The sequence below is a fragment of the Sminthopsis crassicaudata genome, chromosome 4 (genome assembly GCF_048593235.1).
Source record: "Sminthopsis crassicaudata isolate SCR6 chromosome 4, ASM4859323v1, whole genome shotgun sequence".
Lineage (NCBI taxonomy): Eukaryota > Metazoa > Chordata > Mammalia > Dasyuromorphia > Dasyuridae > Sminthopsis > Sminthopsis crassicaudata.
This window is the reverse complement of record NC_133620.1, coordinates 29919394-29936612: the sequence shown is the minus strand read 5'-3', so window position 1 is coordinate 29936612 and position 17219 is coordinate 29919394. Positions and strand designations below refer to the sequence as shown.

The 17219-nt window shown below is 51.9% G+C and overlaps 2 protein-coding genes across 6 annotated transcripts in view; one reads left to right on the top strand and one right to left on the bottom strand.

Moving 5' to 3' along the window:
• Positions 1–474: 474 nt before the first annotated feature.
• On the top strand, positions 475–4677 carry CCDC24 (coiled-coil domain containing 24). 5 transcript variants are annotated; one of them, XM_074266144.1, is made up of 9 exons: positions 476–1522; positions 1853–2038; positions 2128–2306; positions 2488–2607; positions 2893–2964; positions 3624–3678; positions 4032–4098; positions 4203–4323; positions 4400–4677. In XM_074266144.1, exons 1-9 carry the CDS (start codon positions 1421–1423, stop codon positions 4635–4637), a joined length of 1140 nt encoding a protein of 379 aa, XP_074122245.1. In that variant the 5' UTR covers positions 476–1420; the 3' UTR covers positions 4638–4677. The 5 variants fall into 5 exon arrangements, with proteins under 5 accessions (XP_074122246.1, XP_074122245.1, XP_074122243.1 ...); XM_074266142.1 differs by having other exon boundaries at positions 2887–2964; XM_074266143.1 differs by having other exon boundaries at positions 478–1522; positions 2890–2964.
• Positions 4678–4835: 158 nt separating this feature from the next.
• Positions 4836–17219, bottom strand: part of SLC6A9 (solute carrier family 6 member 9) — a 61267-nt gene continuing 48883 nt past the window's right edge. Inside the window, 5 exon segments of the mRNA XM_074266141.1 lie at positions 4836–6197; positions 6200–6353; positions 6355–6372; positions 6460–6498; positions 6500–6631. Coding sequence (XP_074122242.1) covers positions 6178–6197; positions 6200–6353; positions 6355–6372; positions 6460–6498; positions 6500–6631 — 363 coding nt within the window. The 3' untranslated portion in view covers positions 4836–6177.

Below are 17219 nucleotides of genomic sequence, written 5' to 3'. Positions count from 1 at the left end.
TTTTTTTTTTTCACATCTGTATCAATTGAATATCCCACCCTTAACCCGGAATTCCTGCTCTGGACTCAAAGTCTGGATTCATGGGGGAGGAGGCTCTCTGATCTCTCCCTTTCTCTCCCCCCCCAAGAAATAGATGACTTCCTCCTTCCCCTTTCCATCTTTCCTTCCCTTCTTCCTTCCTTCCTTTCTTCCTCCCTCTCTTCCTTCCTTCCTCCCTCTCTTCCTTCCTTCCTCCCTCTCTTCCTTCCTTCCTTCCTCCCTCTCTTCCTTCCTTCCTCCCTTCCTCCCTCTCTCCCTTCCTTCCTTCCTTCCTCCCTCTCTTCCTTCCTTCCTCCCTTCCTTCCTCCCTCTCTCCCTTCCTTCCTTCCTCCCTCCCTCTCTCCCTTCCTTCCTCCCTCTCTCCCTTCCTTCCTTCCTTCCTTCCTCCTTCCTTCCCTCCCTCCCATCCCACGTGATCAGCCATGCAGGCAGTTGTATTTCTTCCATCACAAGAGAGGGACAAGAAGCTCAGAAGCTCCCACGGACCAGCGCTTCTGACACCCGCCGTGCAGCGCGCGCCGCCTCGGGCTCGGCCTCCGGGACAGGCCGCACAGCCGCAGGTCCGCTGGGCCTCCTTCCCGCTCGCTCCGCCTCTCCCACGACGCTAGAGCCCGGGCTGGCTGCAGGTGCCGCTGGATCCCGGACGCAGGCTGTCCCCCGCCCCGTGGGAACTGCAGCCTTTCCCTTCCCTCTCATCTCCAGCTACGTGTGGGTGTCTCACGAGGGGATGTCCCCAGCGGCGTCGCCCAACCCCCACCCCCCCGCCCCCGCGCTAAGAACTTTTACCACCGTTTTCCGGAGTTCCCCTCACCCCACACAGCGAAGCAATTCCCAAATTCCACCTTTATTATTATTGTTTTTGCCCCCACCATACTTCCCATTCTCCCCCGTTCCGGCCCCGGGGCCCTGCCTGACCCCCGGCTTTGGGTCATTCTGCGCCCGGGTCGTTCCCCACCCCACCGCCAAAGGGCACCCTGACCGGAGTCCCCGACTTAGCGCCAGGGGCTCTTCCAGGATCAGGTCCCACACCCCTGGGGGGAGGGGAGCAGCCGCTGTCCGCCAACCTTTCCGAGCCTCTCCACGCCCCCTGCGGTCGCCTCCAGCCATCCCGCTGCCCAACACTTCTGCTTCTCCACTTCCCACCTCCACGCCTTTGTCCTGAGGGGAAGGCTCCTCATCCTGACGTCGGGGCTGCTCGGGCAACTGCCGCCGACTGCCCTGGCTCTCTCGTCTTCAGTCTGGACCTGCTTCTGTGGCGGCCGTCGGTTTCTCTGGAGGGGAGGCTCCGCGGAGCCCTCGGGCCCGGGTTCCTCTTTCAGAGCGCGGAGGACCTGGCCCCTTTAAGGGGGCGCGGCCATCTGCCTCTTGGGGCAGGGCTTTTATGTGCGCGCTGCCTCGTGACCATGGTTACGGCGTGACTGAGACGCAGGGGCGGGATCCTATCCCCGCGGCGCCAGCTCCTCTGACGCCCGGCTCCAGCCTGGTGAGTCAGACCCGGTATTCACGGGACCTTGAAATCGCGAGGGGGAGACAGCGTGGGGCCGAGGGGCGAGGAGAGTCTCCCCAACAGTCCTGCCCCGTGACCTGTGACCTGCGGGAGGGGGCGGGGCCTCGAGATGGGGGCGGGACTTGACGCCAGGAGGGGCTGCTTGAGCATGGGGCGGGGTGGGGGCGTGACCTGGGGTGGGGATGGTGAACCTCCCTTACCCCTACCCGGGAGTGAAAGTGTGGGGAGGCGGGGTAAAATGTGGGGGCGGGGTCTCACATGGGGCGGGGTCACGGACAAGTGAGGGAGCCTGGTCCCACCCCTCAGGCCCCGCCCTGCAGAGGAGCCACCTGCCCGGAAGGGCGGGGCAGGGGGCGGGGCCCCATCATGCCCCAGGTCCCCCGGTCCCTGTGGGGGCTGGTGGAGGAGCACGTTCCGCCCCCTGAGCGGGCAGAGGTGAAGAGGATCCTGGGTGAGGCCGCAGTGGACCTGAGCCTGGAGTTGCGGGCAGAGGTGAGGGTGGGTGTGGGCAGTGAGGGGCGGGGTTTTCTGGCCTTCGCAGCTCCGCCCCCAGCACGGCTCCTTCCCTCCGAACCTGGCAGGTGGAAATCCTGGAGGCTCTCCTGGAGGAGGAGTGCCAGGCGGCCTGTAGTGCTGGCCCCTCCTCCCACTCCGCTCCCTTCTCGTTCCTGACCCCGCCCCCGCGGGTACGAGACTTGGTGCGGAGAGAACTGAGGCTGTTGCTGAGCGGGCTTCAGCACAAGGCAGAGCTGGAGGGCAGGTAGGAGCTGGGCCCTGGTGCCCACCCTGCGGTCCCCCGCTGCCTCATCCGGCCCACCTGCAGAGTCTCCTAGAGGTTCTTCCCCGCGCCCACCCGGGGACTCCCGCAGGGGGAGCCCTTCCCAGCCAGAATCCCCTCCCCCCCTCCCTCCGGTCCCGAGCCCCGAGGTGCTCCCCTGCAGGGACACGGCCAAGGCATGGGTCCACTACAGCCCCAAAGTGCTTCGCTTTGCCCTTGGAGACCCCCGGAACGCCATGGAGGACGAGTTTGAGATCAGGCTGCCGGGAACCCGGGGGCTCAGGTAAGGTCATCCCTCCCCGGCTCCCTGGAGTAAAGTTCCTGGGGGGCCATTGTGTTTGATGGGGGGGGCGGGTGAGTGGGAGGATGGATGGATTGGTAAGTGGATAGATGAGTGACAGGGTGGGTGAGTGGGTGGGAGGATGGATGGAGTCAATGAATGAGTGGATGGATGGATGAATGGGTTGGTGGTTGAGTGGGTAGGTTAAGTGGATGGCTGGGTGGCGGGAGGGAGGAGCGGCGGGAGGCCTCTCTGAGTTCAGAAGTCTCTCTCTTGACTGAGAAGCAGCAGCCAGGACCTCAGTGCAATCAAGGATTGCCTCAACGTGACCAACATTGACCAGGTCATCCAGCACCTCCGGTAAGGGCCTAAGAACCCAGTAGGGGAGACCCCAGGGAGGAGGCTCTCTGATCCAGGGAAAGTCAAGAAAGGGTAAGGTCAAGGTCAGTCCATTGAGACTGGAGCAGCCAGTGAAGATTTTCAGGGAAATGAGGTGAGGGTGAAAGCAGGAGTGAGAGGACGGAACGCAGGGCTCGGTGGGGGAAGGCTCAGGAGGCCGGGCTGCGAGAGTATATTCGCTCCGAGAGTCGGGGGAAGCCTATTATTGAGCATAACGTGGTCAGACTCCAGGGGAAGGTCTGGCAGCTGGGGGTGGGGAAGGGGAGATGGCGAGGTCCGGGAGAGCAGTGAGGAAGCTGCCGCACCAGCCCAAAGGGGAGCGGATGGGGACATGAGGGGGGCAGGAGCCGTGTGGGTGAAGAGGACAGGGAGAGGCGGCGCAGAGGTGGAAAGGAGCCACGTGACCGCCACGGGCATGGAGTGAGGGGGGGGACCGGGGCGGCTCCAGACGGAGCAGCCAGTGGGACTTAGGCGTGGATGTGAGCGCGGGTGGGGAATCTGGTGGAGATGGAGGCGCTGGAAGCTTCCAGAGAAGTCGGGAAGCAGAGACCTGCTCCTGGGAGCTGAGGACAGAGGCTGGGGGCGCGGTCCTGACCCCGACTCCTCTGGCCATGCTCCAGGACCCTCCTGAAGGAGGAGTGCTGTGCTCTGGAGAGAAAGATCAAAGCCCTGCAGGTGAGCCTGTCCCCCTCCGCAGCTCAGGGTCTCCCTCCCTGCCCCTGGATTTAGCCTCCGAGGGCCTTGCCACCTGTATCCCCAGGCTCGCCATCATCTTGGGCTCGGCATTCTCTGCCCCTCTCCCCTATGGAACCGGGAGAGTCGGCGGGCTCCCGTGCCGCGCCGTGCCGCTGGGCTTTCTGCGTCATCAGGCTTTCGCCTGACCTGTTGGGCCTGGACACGCCACTTCCCCTCCCTTCCAAAGCCGTCTCTCAGCCTGCCTGAGCTCTGGGGCCCTCCTCCAAAGGTTAGGGTGGGCCAGCCGGAGCGGGGCGGGGGGCCCTGAGCGCTCACTTTGTGGGTCACTGTAGCGCTGCCTGGAGAATGTGCACAACTCAGTGGCAGAATCCTCTCTGATGCTGGAGCCCACCCTGGCAGGTGGGGTCTGGGGCCCGTTTTCTCCTGTGGTTTGTGGATGTGGGGGGAACAAGGGGGGCCTTGGCACACCACCGCAGAGCCAGCCTAGATGCTTTTCTTCCCAGAACTCAAAGAGCAAAAGAAAGCCATGGAACAGGAGCTGCAGGGGCCCCCGACACCTGTGGGCCCTTGTCACAGCTGGCAAGGGGGCAAGAGCCAAGATGCTGGCTGGCAAAAGCTGGGCAGGTACAAGCCTAGGCTGGACCTTTGGAGAGGGCGGCCGGGCAGGGGCTGGGGCTGCAGCTGACCTCTTCTCTTGTAGGCAGAGGACGCTCTTGCGCAGGAGCCAGGACCTGCCCTTTTCTAGGCAGCAGCCCCAGGAGTCCCGGAGCTGTGGCGTGCTGCCAGCCCTTTCCCCTGCTTCCCGTTCCCCTAAGCCTCCTTGGCCACGGGCTTCAGGCAACTCCTACTACCAGAACCGCTGGGGCCGCCGCCTTCAGGCCCGTCCCCGGGAAGGGCCACTGACCAGTGGGGGGCCTCAAGCAGGGACCCCATCTTGATGGCTGGGAGCCTTGCTAGGGAATAAAGGTTCAAGCAAGACATGTGTGGGTCTGTGTCTGTGTCTGCCCTTGCTGCTCCAGTCTTTTCCCGGACCTCCTGCCGGGCCGGCACTCTGAGCCGGGAGCTGGCTGTGGAGCAGACCCAGAGACCCCTGCCCACTTCCCGCTGCCCACGGGAAAAACAACAGCAGCCCAGAGTCAGGAATAAAAATTTCATTAAACCCTAGCAGTGCACCGGCCAGGCTGGGCCGGGGCTGAGCCCCCACCCTTATGGCCAAAGGGAATTAGAGGAGACACACAGCAGGGGGACCGAGGACAGGGCCAGTGTGCAGGCCAAGGAAGACAGGTGGGCTGGGCGGGCACTGGGACTTGCCCTCCAGCCCTGGGCAGGCCCATTTGGCACCATCACTTGACACTTTCCTGGGCACCCCTGGGGTGGAGCCTTCCACAGCCCGCACTCCAAGGGGCTCGGGACCAGGGCAGAGGGTAGAAGGGCAGGGAAAGGAGCAGTCCCCAGAGGCCCATGGGATGGTGGGGCAAGCCTGGAAGACAAACTGGGCCTGGGGGGGCAACCACAAATACACATAATTTGGACACAAGAAAGGAGCCCACAGATGTCGCCCCCCACACCCCACACAGGAGCGCTAATGCTAAAGGGCAGTGGCTGGAGACACGGGTAACACTGCTGGACTCCTACGGCCTGGAGATGGGCTGGCAGGGCCAGGACGAGGCAGTCCCCCAGCCTTCTTCCCTCAACTCCCCCTTAACTCGGCAGGTAGAGTCGGAACAGCGTGGGGCATCATATTTCATCTTAAGGGACGGAGTTTGGCATCCTTGGGAAGGGTGTACCAGTCTGGCACCATTTGAGACTGGGGTGGCAGCTGGCTGCATGCTGGGCACAGGAAGATGGCACCCCTCCTGACCCAGAGCCTAGGCTGGGCACCTGCCCTTTCTGGTGGGGGTCAAGAGCAGCAGACGGCAGGAAGGGGTCTGGTCCCACAGGGCCGGACAGGCCCCCGGCTTGAGGTTTTGCCCTTCCCCGGTACTGAAGGGCAAGGTGGCCCTCGACAAGTCTCGTTCTGGTTTCCAGGCACTCAATAGCCTCCAAGCTCCTTCCCAATTTTCCTAGGCCAAGAGCTGGCTGAAAGCCCCGGGTCCTGGGTAACAGGGAGCTCAAGCTCAACAGCAGCAAAAGGACACCCACTATCCCAGCCTCCTTGGAGCTGTACCCTTCTTCTTCCTCACTGCCACCCTCCCCCAGCCATTCTCAGCCTAGGCCCCACCGTGTGGTCAGAGCTAGGGTGGAGGAAGAGAGCTGGCCCCTGACCTCTGCCCCCTCCTGGTCCTGGCACATAAAAGGGACTTGTAAACACTGGGGGAAAGGGCAGGGGGAGACACAGGATGAGAGACTCAAAGGGCACAGGGGTTAGCAGTGGTGGTGGTGGCAGCGGGCGAGGTGCTCGCTGCCTCCTGCGTGGGGCAGTCTCTGGAGGGTGGGGAGGGAAGGGTTTTGGAAGGGGTCAGTCTCCTGCAGCAGTGCTTATATCCGGGAGTCCTGGGGGTGGCAGAGCCATTGCTGCCTCGGAGCAAGTTGTGGGCCTTGTCTGGGTGCAGGGGCTGAACCTCCAGCCCGTCCTCAGGGGAGATGCCGGTGGCAGGGGCATAGCGACCCGTCCGGTGCTCGGGGAGGGCTGGGCCCCAGTCCCTGCTTGGCTGTCGTGGCATTTTTCAAACGCTGGAGGAGAGAGGGGGTCAGAAGAGTGTCCCAGCCCCCCACCTCCATCCCCCTGATCCCCATCCATCCTGCTCATCCTGGGCTCACCTGTAGAAAAGTGTCCCCGTCCACACGGCAGAGCTGGAAACAGGGCATAGAGGGGGATGCAGATGACCGAGGAGAGTGCCATGAGGAAGCCAATGGCCACTGCCCAGCCTGGGTACTGGTACTGGTTGTAGGTAATTGGGCGGTACTGGATCACCGTAAAGATGAGGATGAACTGCATAATGGGGCAAGGAGAAAGTGGGGCATGAGAAGCCAGGAGCTTTGGGCCCAGACCAGCTTCCCTGCCCTTGGACAGTCATGGGCCCAATCAGGCCTTCACTTGTCTGTGGCCAGATGGCGATGGCGGCCCAAGGGACTGGGCCCTGCCCTGGGCAATGGAAATGCGTGTGTGTGTGTGTGTGTGTGTGTGTTGTGTGTGTGTGTGTGCCGAGGGAAGGGGGGCTTTGGGGGTGACTCAGAGGGAACTTCACCAATAAATGTGGGAGCCTGTAAACACACAAAGGGGCTGCGGTGGAATGAGGAGGATCCTCGGGGGGCGGGACCCCGGGATCTCCCAAGGTCGGGACTGGAGCTGGGAAGCATCTCAGATGTCAAAAGAGTCCAACCATGAACCAGACGGTCAAATCCTGCCTTGGCTTGAAGTTCTCCAGGAAGGGAGCTCACTATCTCCCTCTGGGACAGTTCTCACTGTTGTTTCTTATAGTGAACCCAAATCTGCCCCTAGTTCCTGCACATGGAGAATTAAGAACATTTGGCCTTAGAGAAGAAGGGGGGTGGAGGCAGGGGAGGGGAACATGGGAAGGGCCTTAAGGGCCGCACCAGTGAACTGGGGATAGACTGCTTCTGCTCGGAGAGGACCGCCTTGGGAGGGTAGGGAGCTCTCCCTCCTTTGAAGGACTTCAAACGGGTTGGCAGACCAAGCACTGAGCCCTGAGTGGGCTTTTTCAGGGATGGAGTGTTCTAGGCCACCTGCATCCTTGCAGCTCCTAAGTCTCTCTCAACGAAGAGGCTGCAAGATCACTTAAGAATACTGTAGAGGTTTGGACTGGAGGTTCTGTGACGCTTCCGTCAGGGACAAACCTCTCCTTCACAGCCTCAGCTCTTCACACTGAATGGGGCTCCGAGGCTTCTCTTTTCCAAGGTAAATGTCCCTACTTCCTTCGAGGGACGAGGACTGAAGCAAGAACTCTCAGCCTTTGGCCATCTGGCAGCCCTTCTCTAAAAGCTCTCTGGCTTGTTAACCTTTTGCCCAGAACTGACCTTGGACTTCCAGACGGGCTCAGATGCAGGCCGAAGACGGCAGGCTGGCCAGCTCCTTATTCCTGTCTGAGGGACACCTGGGGCCACACGAGCTTTTGGGGATGTCCAAATGTGTTTATACTGAGATTTTGGGCTCCTCAAACGTAGACCTTTTTCACTCCAGTTGTTATCTGGCCACATGGGCCACCCCTCCTTCTGTGTCTGTGGACCTCCCTGTTACATTTTACCTCGTTACATTGGACTGATCCTTCTAGTACATAAAGATCCCTCGGGTTCTTGACTGTTGTCCCATTATAAAGGTCTCAAATGCCTAAGAACAAGCCCACAAACTGGACTAGAATTTCGGAAGGCTGGCATACTGGTGGGAGCAGCTCTGCCCTGTGCGTCAGTTGGCAGTTTCCTCCCTCAAATTTTCCATATTTTAAGGTAAAAGTAAAAAACCTGAGGCAGCCAGATGCCAACCACAGGAGAGGGCAGGGAGGGAAGGGATACTGTCTTATTAAATGCTCTGGTAAGACATCTCCCAAACTGTTCTGGGCCTTAGCCAGGCAGAAGTGAGAATTAGTCCTCACCTATGACTCCAAAAGAAGACAGACACCGGGCCCGGGGTAGACACCTATGGGAATAGCGACTTCACTACTGGTACCCAAAGGTGCCAGTCAAGTGGTAGGGATGGACCACTGTCATGCGAGGAAGCAGGAGGAGTTGTGGTGGTGGGGGGAAGCCCTGCTCTGGTCAGCCCCAAGGGACTGTGATATCTGCAACACTTGGAAGTTCATTCCTTCAAAGGTCTTTCTTGTTGGCCCTGTTTCCCCATGAGAACAAGGATTGATGAAAAAGAAGCCGGGGGACCTAGAAATCTGGCATTTTCTGAGTGTGCTCCATCCTGCTGTGACTGATCTGCTGAAGAGGGAAAGGAAGCCCTTCAGATCCTGCACGTGGGAGGCAGTGAGTCATGAAGGACGTGGGGCTGGAGCAGCAGTATCCTGAGATGGAACCTAGGAAGCCGCGAGCATGGCTCTCTGTGGGCACGGCTGGCTGTGTCGGCCCCCTCTCATCTGCCCAGTCATGAGCTGCTGCAGCCCAGCCAATCAAGCACCCAGCATCAATGAACCCTTTACTCCATGCCGGGTGCTGAGACTAGTGGGAGCCATCTGGTGGTCTGCCAGGAACTATTCCAGTCTCTCCCTGCTGGCTGACAAAGGAGGTTCCACCTCTGTGGGAATAGGAGCTTCAAGGTGGCTGAAAATGAATCAAATGGGAGAAAACTCAAGGACAGCCTAGTTCAGATGAGTCCTGCTATCCCGAAGTTCTGTAATTCTGTGAAAAGTTCTAGGAAATACTGTGAGTGGAACAACAGGCACCAAAGCAATTGTTCCATACAGATTAAGGTAATGATGACAATGATGAGGAAGAGGAGAAGCATGATGTTAACAGCATTTATAGAGCACGTGCTGTGTGTTATGCACTGTGCAAAGCATTTCACTGTTATGTCACTTAAGAAGCCTGGCAGGTAAGTTCCCATTTTACAAATAAACAGGTCAACAGAGGTTAAATGACCCACACAGGGTCAAAGTAAATGTCTAAGGAGCAGTTTAAACTCAGGTCTTCCTGACTCCAGGTCTGCGCTCCATCCACGTGCCCCCTAGCTGCCTGACTGAGCCTCAGTAAGCCCATGTGAAAGGACAGCATAGGCTGCAACCTCGAGAGCAGTGATGCGGCCTTTAGTTTCTGGGAAAGAAGTCATTAAAGAGATAGATGGTGGACATCTAGAAAGGGAAGCAGTGATCAGTCACAAAAGCCAATGTGGCTTCCTCAAGGATGGACAGATACTGCCTGACTCATCATTTCTTCTTTCTGACAGGATTACTAAATCAATAAGAACGATGCTGTAGATGGAGTTTGACTAGATTTTAGCAAAGCCTTTGATAAAACAACTTGTCACGTGGAGATGATGTGAATTAGGTGATGATAAAATTATCTGAAGTCAAAACAAGCTTGATATCCAGACTCAAAGAGAACTGTCAGTGGTTCCATGTTAACATGGCAGGAGGTCTCTAGTGGAGTGCCCCAGGGATCTGTGCTTCTCTCTTTGCTGTTTACCATTTCTAACAGTGACTTAGATAAAGGCATAGAGAGAATGTTTTTCTAACATGTGAATGACACCAAGTGGTAAGGGACAGCTAACACACTGTATATCAGAATCAGGATCCGAGAGGATTTTGACAGGCTAGCCCAGGGGTTCTTAAACCACGGCCTGTGGGCTAGATGCAGCCGATGAGGACGTTTATGCAGCCGCCAGGTTATGGCAAATGGGCTGAGGGGAGGAGACAGAGTGTGAGCTTTTGTTTTTACTCTAGTCCGGCCTCCAACAGTCTGAGGGACAGTGAACTGACCCCCTATTTAAAAAGTTTGAGGACCACCGGACTAGAGCATTGAACTGAATCTAAGAAGATGAAATTAAGTGGACATAAATGTAAAATCTTACACATGGGTAAAAAAAAAATCAAATTCATTAGAACAGTTGATGGCTATGTAAAAGTTTTGAAAAAGATTTGGAAATTTCAGGAGACTGCAAGCTCAAACAGTAATTGGCAGTATGACATGGCAGCCAAATGGGGTCCTGGGCTACACTGGGAAGGAGCATAGCTTCCAGAAATAGAGAGTTGATCGTTCCTTTGCCCATTGCCATTCTCAGACCTCATTTGAAGTGCTGCGCTTAGTTCTGGGTGCTATGGTTGAAGAAGGATGTTGGTAAGTTGAGAATGTCCAAAGATCAAAAAGGATGGTGAAGTACCTTGAATCCAATTCAGAGAAGGAACTGGAAAAGGGAACACTCAGGGGGACATAATAAATGTCTTTGAGTATGTGGAGGGCTGTCTGTTATGTCAGAATCTGGGGGAAGAACCAGGAAAAACCGCTGGAATGTGGTTTCAAAAGACTTTCCAATAATGAGAGTTGGACAGAAGTAGACTGGCACATAGTAGGTGCTTCATAAGTGTTGATTGAGTGATTCTCAAGGTGATGAGTTCATCCTACTTTGGAGTCTTTGAGCAGATGTGTCAGGTGTGTTGTGCAGAGATGAATGACAAGTTGATGAGATCCCTCACAATTCTCAGATTCCACTATTGTGTGGTAGATATTGATAGAGAGGCAATGAACAAAACCAGTAGGGTAGAGCACAAAAGTGATGGTGAAAGTAATGGATATGTTGGTTCAGACAAGCTGCATTTTCAAGGTTTTTTCCAAGTTTAGTTATTTATAAACATAATTTTGTAGCATGCGTGAAATTTCTAGAAGATTCATGACCCCACTTCTTAGGTACTGTGCTATTGCAGAGCGACTCATATTCTATGAGGCCAGAAGAAGTTCAAGTTTGCCTCTAGCAACAGAGAGAATTTGCCTTCTGAGGACCAGGAGTAGTAGGCCCTCCCAGCAGACAGGCTGTGGAGCAGAAAATTCGGTCGTTCTTACATATGCAGCACAGAATGGAGGGATCAAGGATGAGGAGAATGATACTGATGGGATTCTGGTGCTCTCCAGGTGAGATTCTTACTCGACAATCAGGAATCTGGGCTCTTGCTGGGAGAACCAAACTGCCGTCATTCTTGCAAGAAGCCAGAAGGGAGCCAAAGTTCAGTGGCAGTCCAGACCACAGTCTCTTCTTGTTGAGGTGTATAAAGAGGTCAGAGAAGTTATTTTGGTCCTATACCCAGAGTCAGTGTGAAGAGACATTTCTTGGGCTGCTCAGTCTCCTCTGCTCCAGTAGTCACAGGAAGCAGAAGCAAGCAATGGACCAAGTGGAGAGCTGAGGACATCACAGACAAGCTCAAAACAGCCTCAAGATAGCATAGACGTGGATAGCCCATGCTTGCAATTCCAAGGCAGACATAAGGAGGATGGTGGGAAGTGTATTGGAAGAACATAGAATTTGGGAAAAGGAAGAAAGTCAAAGGCTTACAGAGTGGTCACACAGAAACCTCTTGCCTTTGTGTCGTGAGAACTTTTTTTTCAGGAGAATCAGAAAGTCTTGCACATGAAGAGAACCAGAAAATACCTCAGAGAATGAAACTGACACAATGGGGACATTAGGATCGTTCCAGGAGTGGAAAGAGCACTGATCCTGGAATAAAGAGAACCTGAAACTCCACCTCTAAGGCTTATTGTGTGACTGTAAGAGAGCCACTTAAACTTAGAGGGCCTTGGTTTCCTCCTCTGTAAAATGAGGCCTCTGACATTCTTTCCAGCTCTAGAACGACCATACCTAGCATCCCTATTCAGACAAACTACTGAAATGGGAGATGAGAAAAAAAAAAGAAAATATAAAATTTGAATTATGTGACTTTCTGCATAAGCTTAACCAGTAAAAAGGAATCATCACAATAAAAATCACCATAGAAAAGTAGTCCAGAACTTGTCTCAACCAGCAAAGCTTAATCTACTCTGCAAGAGACAGAAGAAAAGAGGTTTAGATTATTGACCCATTTGTAGAAGGTTATGGAGAAGGTTGAGGCAAGATCATGAACAGCGCTGCCCCATAAAGAACAAAGGGCAGTTGTAGGGGCAGCAGGTTTCTAGAATTAGCATGAGGTCAGCCTAAGTCTATGTACAGGGAAAACTGGAAGGTAGACAGTAGAAGAAAAATGTCATCCATCTGCCAGCATTTTGAGAGGGTTCTATTTTCAGTTCAATCTAGGAAACATTTCTTAAACTCCTGAGTACCAAGACAAAGCCAAAATAGCTCCTGCCCTCAAGGAGCTTATGTTCTGCTGATCTTATATTATGCTAAAGACTTACAATATGCACACAAATAAAGAAAAAGCAAGGTAACTGGAGGAGGAAGAGAACCCTGCTCACTGAGGTAAAGGCAGGGACAAGAAAGCCTGCGTAGAGAAGGCCTCAATTTTGAAGGAAGGCAAAGATATTCTAAACCTGAGGAATGGCCAGTGCGGATGTACAAGGTGGGGATATAAAATGTCAAACAAAGGCAGGCTGGAGTGTAGAATTCATAAAAGTGAATAGTATGAAAATAGACTGAAAGATTGCTTGGAATCAGATTTGGGAGGAGCTTGAGGGTGTAACTGAACTTGTAAGTTATTAGAAACCTTTGAAGAGTCTTAAGTAAAGAAGAGGGGCTTAAGATGATTCTGTGATCAGCTGTATGGGAGACAGACTGGAAGCAAGGAGGCTCATTAGAAGGCTGGCAGGAACTCAGGCTATTATATTTGTTCAGTCAATAGATAACAATCTGAACTAGCAGGATGGCCATATGCATGCAATGAAGGGGCAGATTCAAGAGCTATTGTACAGATGGAGTTGACAACTTTAAGATATGGGAATGAGGGAAAGGGAGAGGATAAGAATAATTACCAAACTGAGTTACTAGGAAGATGGCGGCACCTTTGCTATAAATAGGGAGGCTGAGAGGAGAGAGGAGTCCAGAAAATGAAGGGAAGAGAATGTGATTCTGGGAAGATAATGTATTCTGTTCTAGCTGTTCAATTTGAAATATCAGTGATGATGATGATACTTATCATTTATATAGCTCTTTGGGCAGCTAGGTGGTACAGTGGATAGAATACCAAGCCCAGAGTCAGGAAGACTCATCATTCTGAGTTCAAATCTGGCCTCAGAAACTTACTAGCTGTGTGATCTGGGACAAGTCATTTAACTCTGTTTGGCTCAATTTTTCATCTGTAAAATGAGCTGGAAAAGGAAATGATGAAACATTTTAATATCTCTGCTAAGACAACCTCAAATGGAGTACAACATGACTGAATAACAAGAATTTGTACCTCTTTAAGGTTTACAAAATTTCTTTTAGAACTATATCATTTTATCGTCACAATAATCTTGTGAAGCAAGTATCATTGTTATGCTCAATTTATAGATGAAGAAACTGAGGTAGGCAGAGCTGAAGTGACTGGCTCAGGGTCAGACAGCTAGTGATCTTGGGCAGAATTTGAACTCAGGTCTTCCTGTCTCCACGTCCGGTCCTTTATCCATTGTGTCCCCAGCTATCAATAAGACATCTAAGAGGAGTTGTCCACTGTGCCCCCAGCTGCCAGTAAAGCAGCTAAGAGGAGCTGTCCATAGTACTCTCAGTTGCCTATAAAGCATCTAAGAGGAGCTGTCCAACAAACTGTTGACAATGTAAAGCCTGAGTTTGGGCAATCAATTGGAGCTGAATTCTTTATGCAGAGGCAGTACTGAATCCATGCAGCTGATAAGACCACCAAGGAAATGTATAAAAGGCAGAATTCCAAGAGCCAAACCCACATTAAGGGGCTGGAGTTAGACAGTGATTCAGCAAAGAATGAGAAGCAGTGGACAGACAAGTAGGAGGAGAATTGAGACAGGGAGTAAAGCAGAGACAAGGTGGATGATCTCATCAATGTCAGTTCCACCACATTTAGACTCTGATGTCTTTGATGTGCTCTCTGAGGCAGTGGAATGACCTTAAGAAGCACACTCAGATAAAATTCCTTCTGGAGGTGACTCCATTTTAAAAACACTGACCAACTGGTTTTCAGGATCTCTGAAAGAAGAACAATGCTGAACATACACAAAGATGGGATGGGCCCTTCCAACTGGCCACTGGAAGAAGAGCAGAAACTACCTAACAACTACTCAATAAACAGACAGAAGAGACCCCGTGCAAGAGACAATACACTAAAACAGCACGTGAAAAATGGCACACATGCTAGAGACCCCCCAGGAGACACCAACCTGGGGAGCTCCTATGAGCCATGAGACAGCAGAATAGATACACACACCACAGCTGCAACATGAGAGATAACACAGGAGACACCATACAAGAGACAGACGAGAGAAGCCACGTGAAAGATACTGTGTCCAGTGCCTAGATGGCAGTCTTTAGACTCAGGGTTGTTGTGGAGATTAAATGGGATAATATTTGTAAAGCCCTTTGCAAACCTTAAAGTGCTATATAAATGTTAACTATTAATTTTGTCATTATTTATTAAGTAGTATGAGACATCAAATCAGAGATGATACCCAAAAGACACCCTTCAATAGACACTCCAGAGCCTTCTCTAGAGATACCACATAAAAAGTCAGCCTGCCAGAGAAACCACAGGAGGTATGCTGAATAAGCAATGCCACACCAAATATCATAGGAGACAACGCACAAGGGATACTACAACACAATCTCCACCTGAGAGGATCCCTTGGAGCAACAAACAGAGAGGTAATTGTTCCATGGTTCTAGATTAATGCAATAAAAGCTAGAAGCTATGACCCCCATGCCATTATAGTGATAACTGATGTAAGTTTCACAGGTCTGGAGAAAAGACAAAGGTCCTATTTTTAAGAACAAGGATCAACATAGAGTAATGAACTGGGTTTCAGTTCTTAGCTGGGTTCTAGAGTCTATTATACAAGGGATAGTTAATGAGTATTTAGAAAGGGAAGGAGTGATTGCAAGGAGCCCACCTGGCTTCATCTAAGACAGGTTATAATGAACTCAAATCCTTCTCTTTTTTTTTTAATAGAAAAATGAACTGGATTTTGGTTTTTAACTAGGTTCTAGAGTATATTATTATCCAAGGGATAGTTAATGAGTATTTAGAAAGGGAAGAAGTGATTGCAAGGAGCCGCCTGGCTCAAATCCTTCCCTTTTTTAAAATAGAAAAATGAACTCGGTTTCAGTTCTTAGCTAGGTTCTAGGGTGTATTATCCAAGGGATAGTTAATGAGTATTTAGAAATGACAATTGTTTATGCATGTCATCGATACTTTATTCCAAATAACTGGTCAAAATATTAAAGTATCGATGGCATGCATAAACAATTGCCAGTTGAACCCTGGATCTGGGAGGGAGAATTAAGACACTGAATGACAGTCAGTTTCTAACAGGATCTGGGCAGGCTAGATCTCATTAGATAAAACTGAATAGGAATAAATGTAAAGTTTTACTCCTAGATACAAACAATCAAAACTTATCAGTACAAAATGAGTGAGCTGTGGTTAAACAATGTTTTGTCTGAAAAAGATCTGTGGGTTTGGTGGATTGCTGCAAGCTCAACGTGAGTCAGCCATTTTTTACACAGCATCCCAGAAGCTAATGCAGTTTTAGGCCAAGAATAATTAATAGCTAATATAGCACTTTCAGGTTTGGAAAACACTTTATTACATACATTATTCTAATTGACACTCCCCACAATCCTAGAAGGTAGGTGCTTTTATTACTATGCCCATTTCACAGATAAGGAAACTGAGTTTTACAGAAGGTAAATGATTGGCCTGGGCCACAAAGATCTAGAAAGTGGGCTAAAATGAGATTTGAACTCAATTCTTCCTCAATTCAGATTGGACCCAGTGACTCCCTGGCTTTCTGCATTTTGAGGGTTTGTGATTCTGCACCCATTATTAGGGGGCTGGAAGCTTCCCAAAGATTGCTCTGGAGATCCATGACAGAGAGACGGTCTCTACAGATGGCACAATCCTCCAGGGGCTTTCACGTATGGGCGATACAGCTCTTCTCAGTGAGATCTGTGACTGCTCAAAAGAGAAGCCCAATAATCCACACCAAGTCAAGCAGGACCAGGATTCCTGTTGCTGGTGTAGACTCAGCACACACTAGTTACGCACAGACTTAATTTGTTACCTGGAGTTATTGTCTGGGTGCAGACAAACCATGAGGTGGGTTCAGAATTTAATGGAGATAGAAAGGGGCTGAGATGTAGTTGAGCAGGCATGCAGCCCATTAAGTAATGCCACATTGTTCCCAGGCCCAAAATTTCATTGTTTTTTCATGCCAGAATTCTCCTGGTGATTCCATGTGGCTGGGATCATGCTGTGATATTTAAAGAACCAGAACTGTGGGTGGGTCAAAGGGGAACCTCTTGCAACGACTTGCCCACAAGAAGGGGTGTAAAAGATATCATCCAGAAAACGCACAAGTGGATGGGCAGGTCAGGAGGTGATGGTGAGAAGATGACAGCCGAGGAGAGCACAGGATTGTGGGAGATTAAGAATTTTTAAGAAAGGAGAGGTCCTGGTGAATGGACTGGTTTGCTCCAACAGTCATATGGCCAGGGACAGACAAGAAGCTGAAGGATGAGCCCAGGTACATCGGGTGCAATGTGTCCAGTGTACACATTGAGGAAGTCCCACCCTTGAGTTCTGACATATAAATATGCCTATTTCATTGGTCCATTACTGTATAAAGTTCATCATAAAATGCTTTCCCTGTTTTTGGCTTCAGAAGGAGAAGGCAGACAGAGGTGGAAGAGGAATTCTAAAGGTGAGGTGGAGGACTGCAGAACTGAGAATGAATTTGGAAGGAGAAGGACCCACAGAAGGCAAGGAACAAAGGAGGATGATTACCTCAGGAAGGTGGAGAGAATTGGAGGCAGAGGGAGAAGAATTAAATAAAACTAATTGATCAAAGTAACAGTGAGCGAAGAGAAAGGGAGGGAGAGAGTGGCTGTCACCTGGTAAGTGGGTGCCAGAGGCATTTAGAGGTACCAGCTGGGAGACAGCCTGCTGGAGCAGCAGAGAACAACCTCTCAGTTGGGA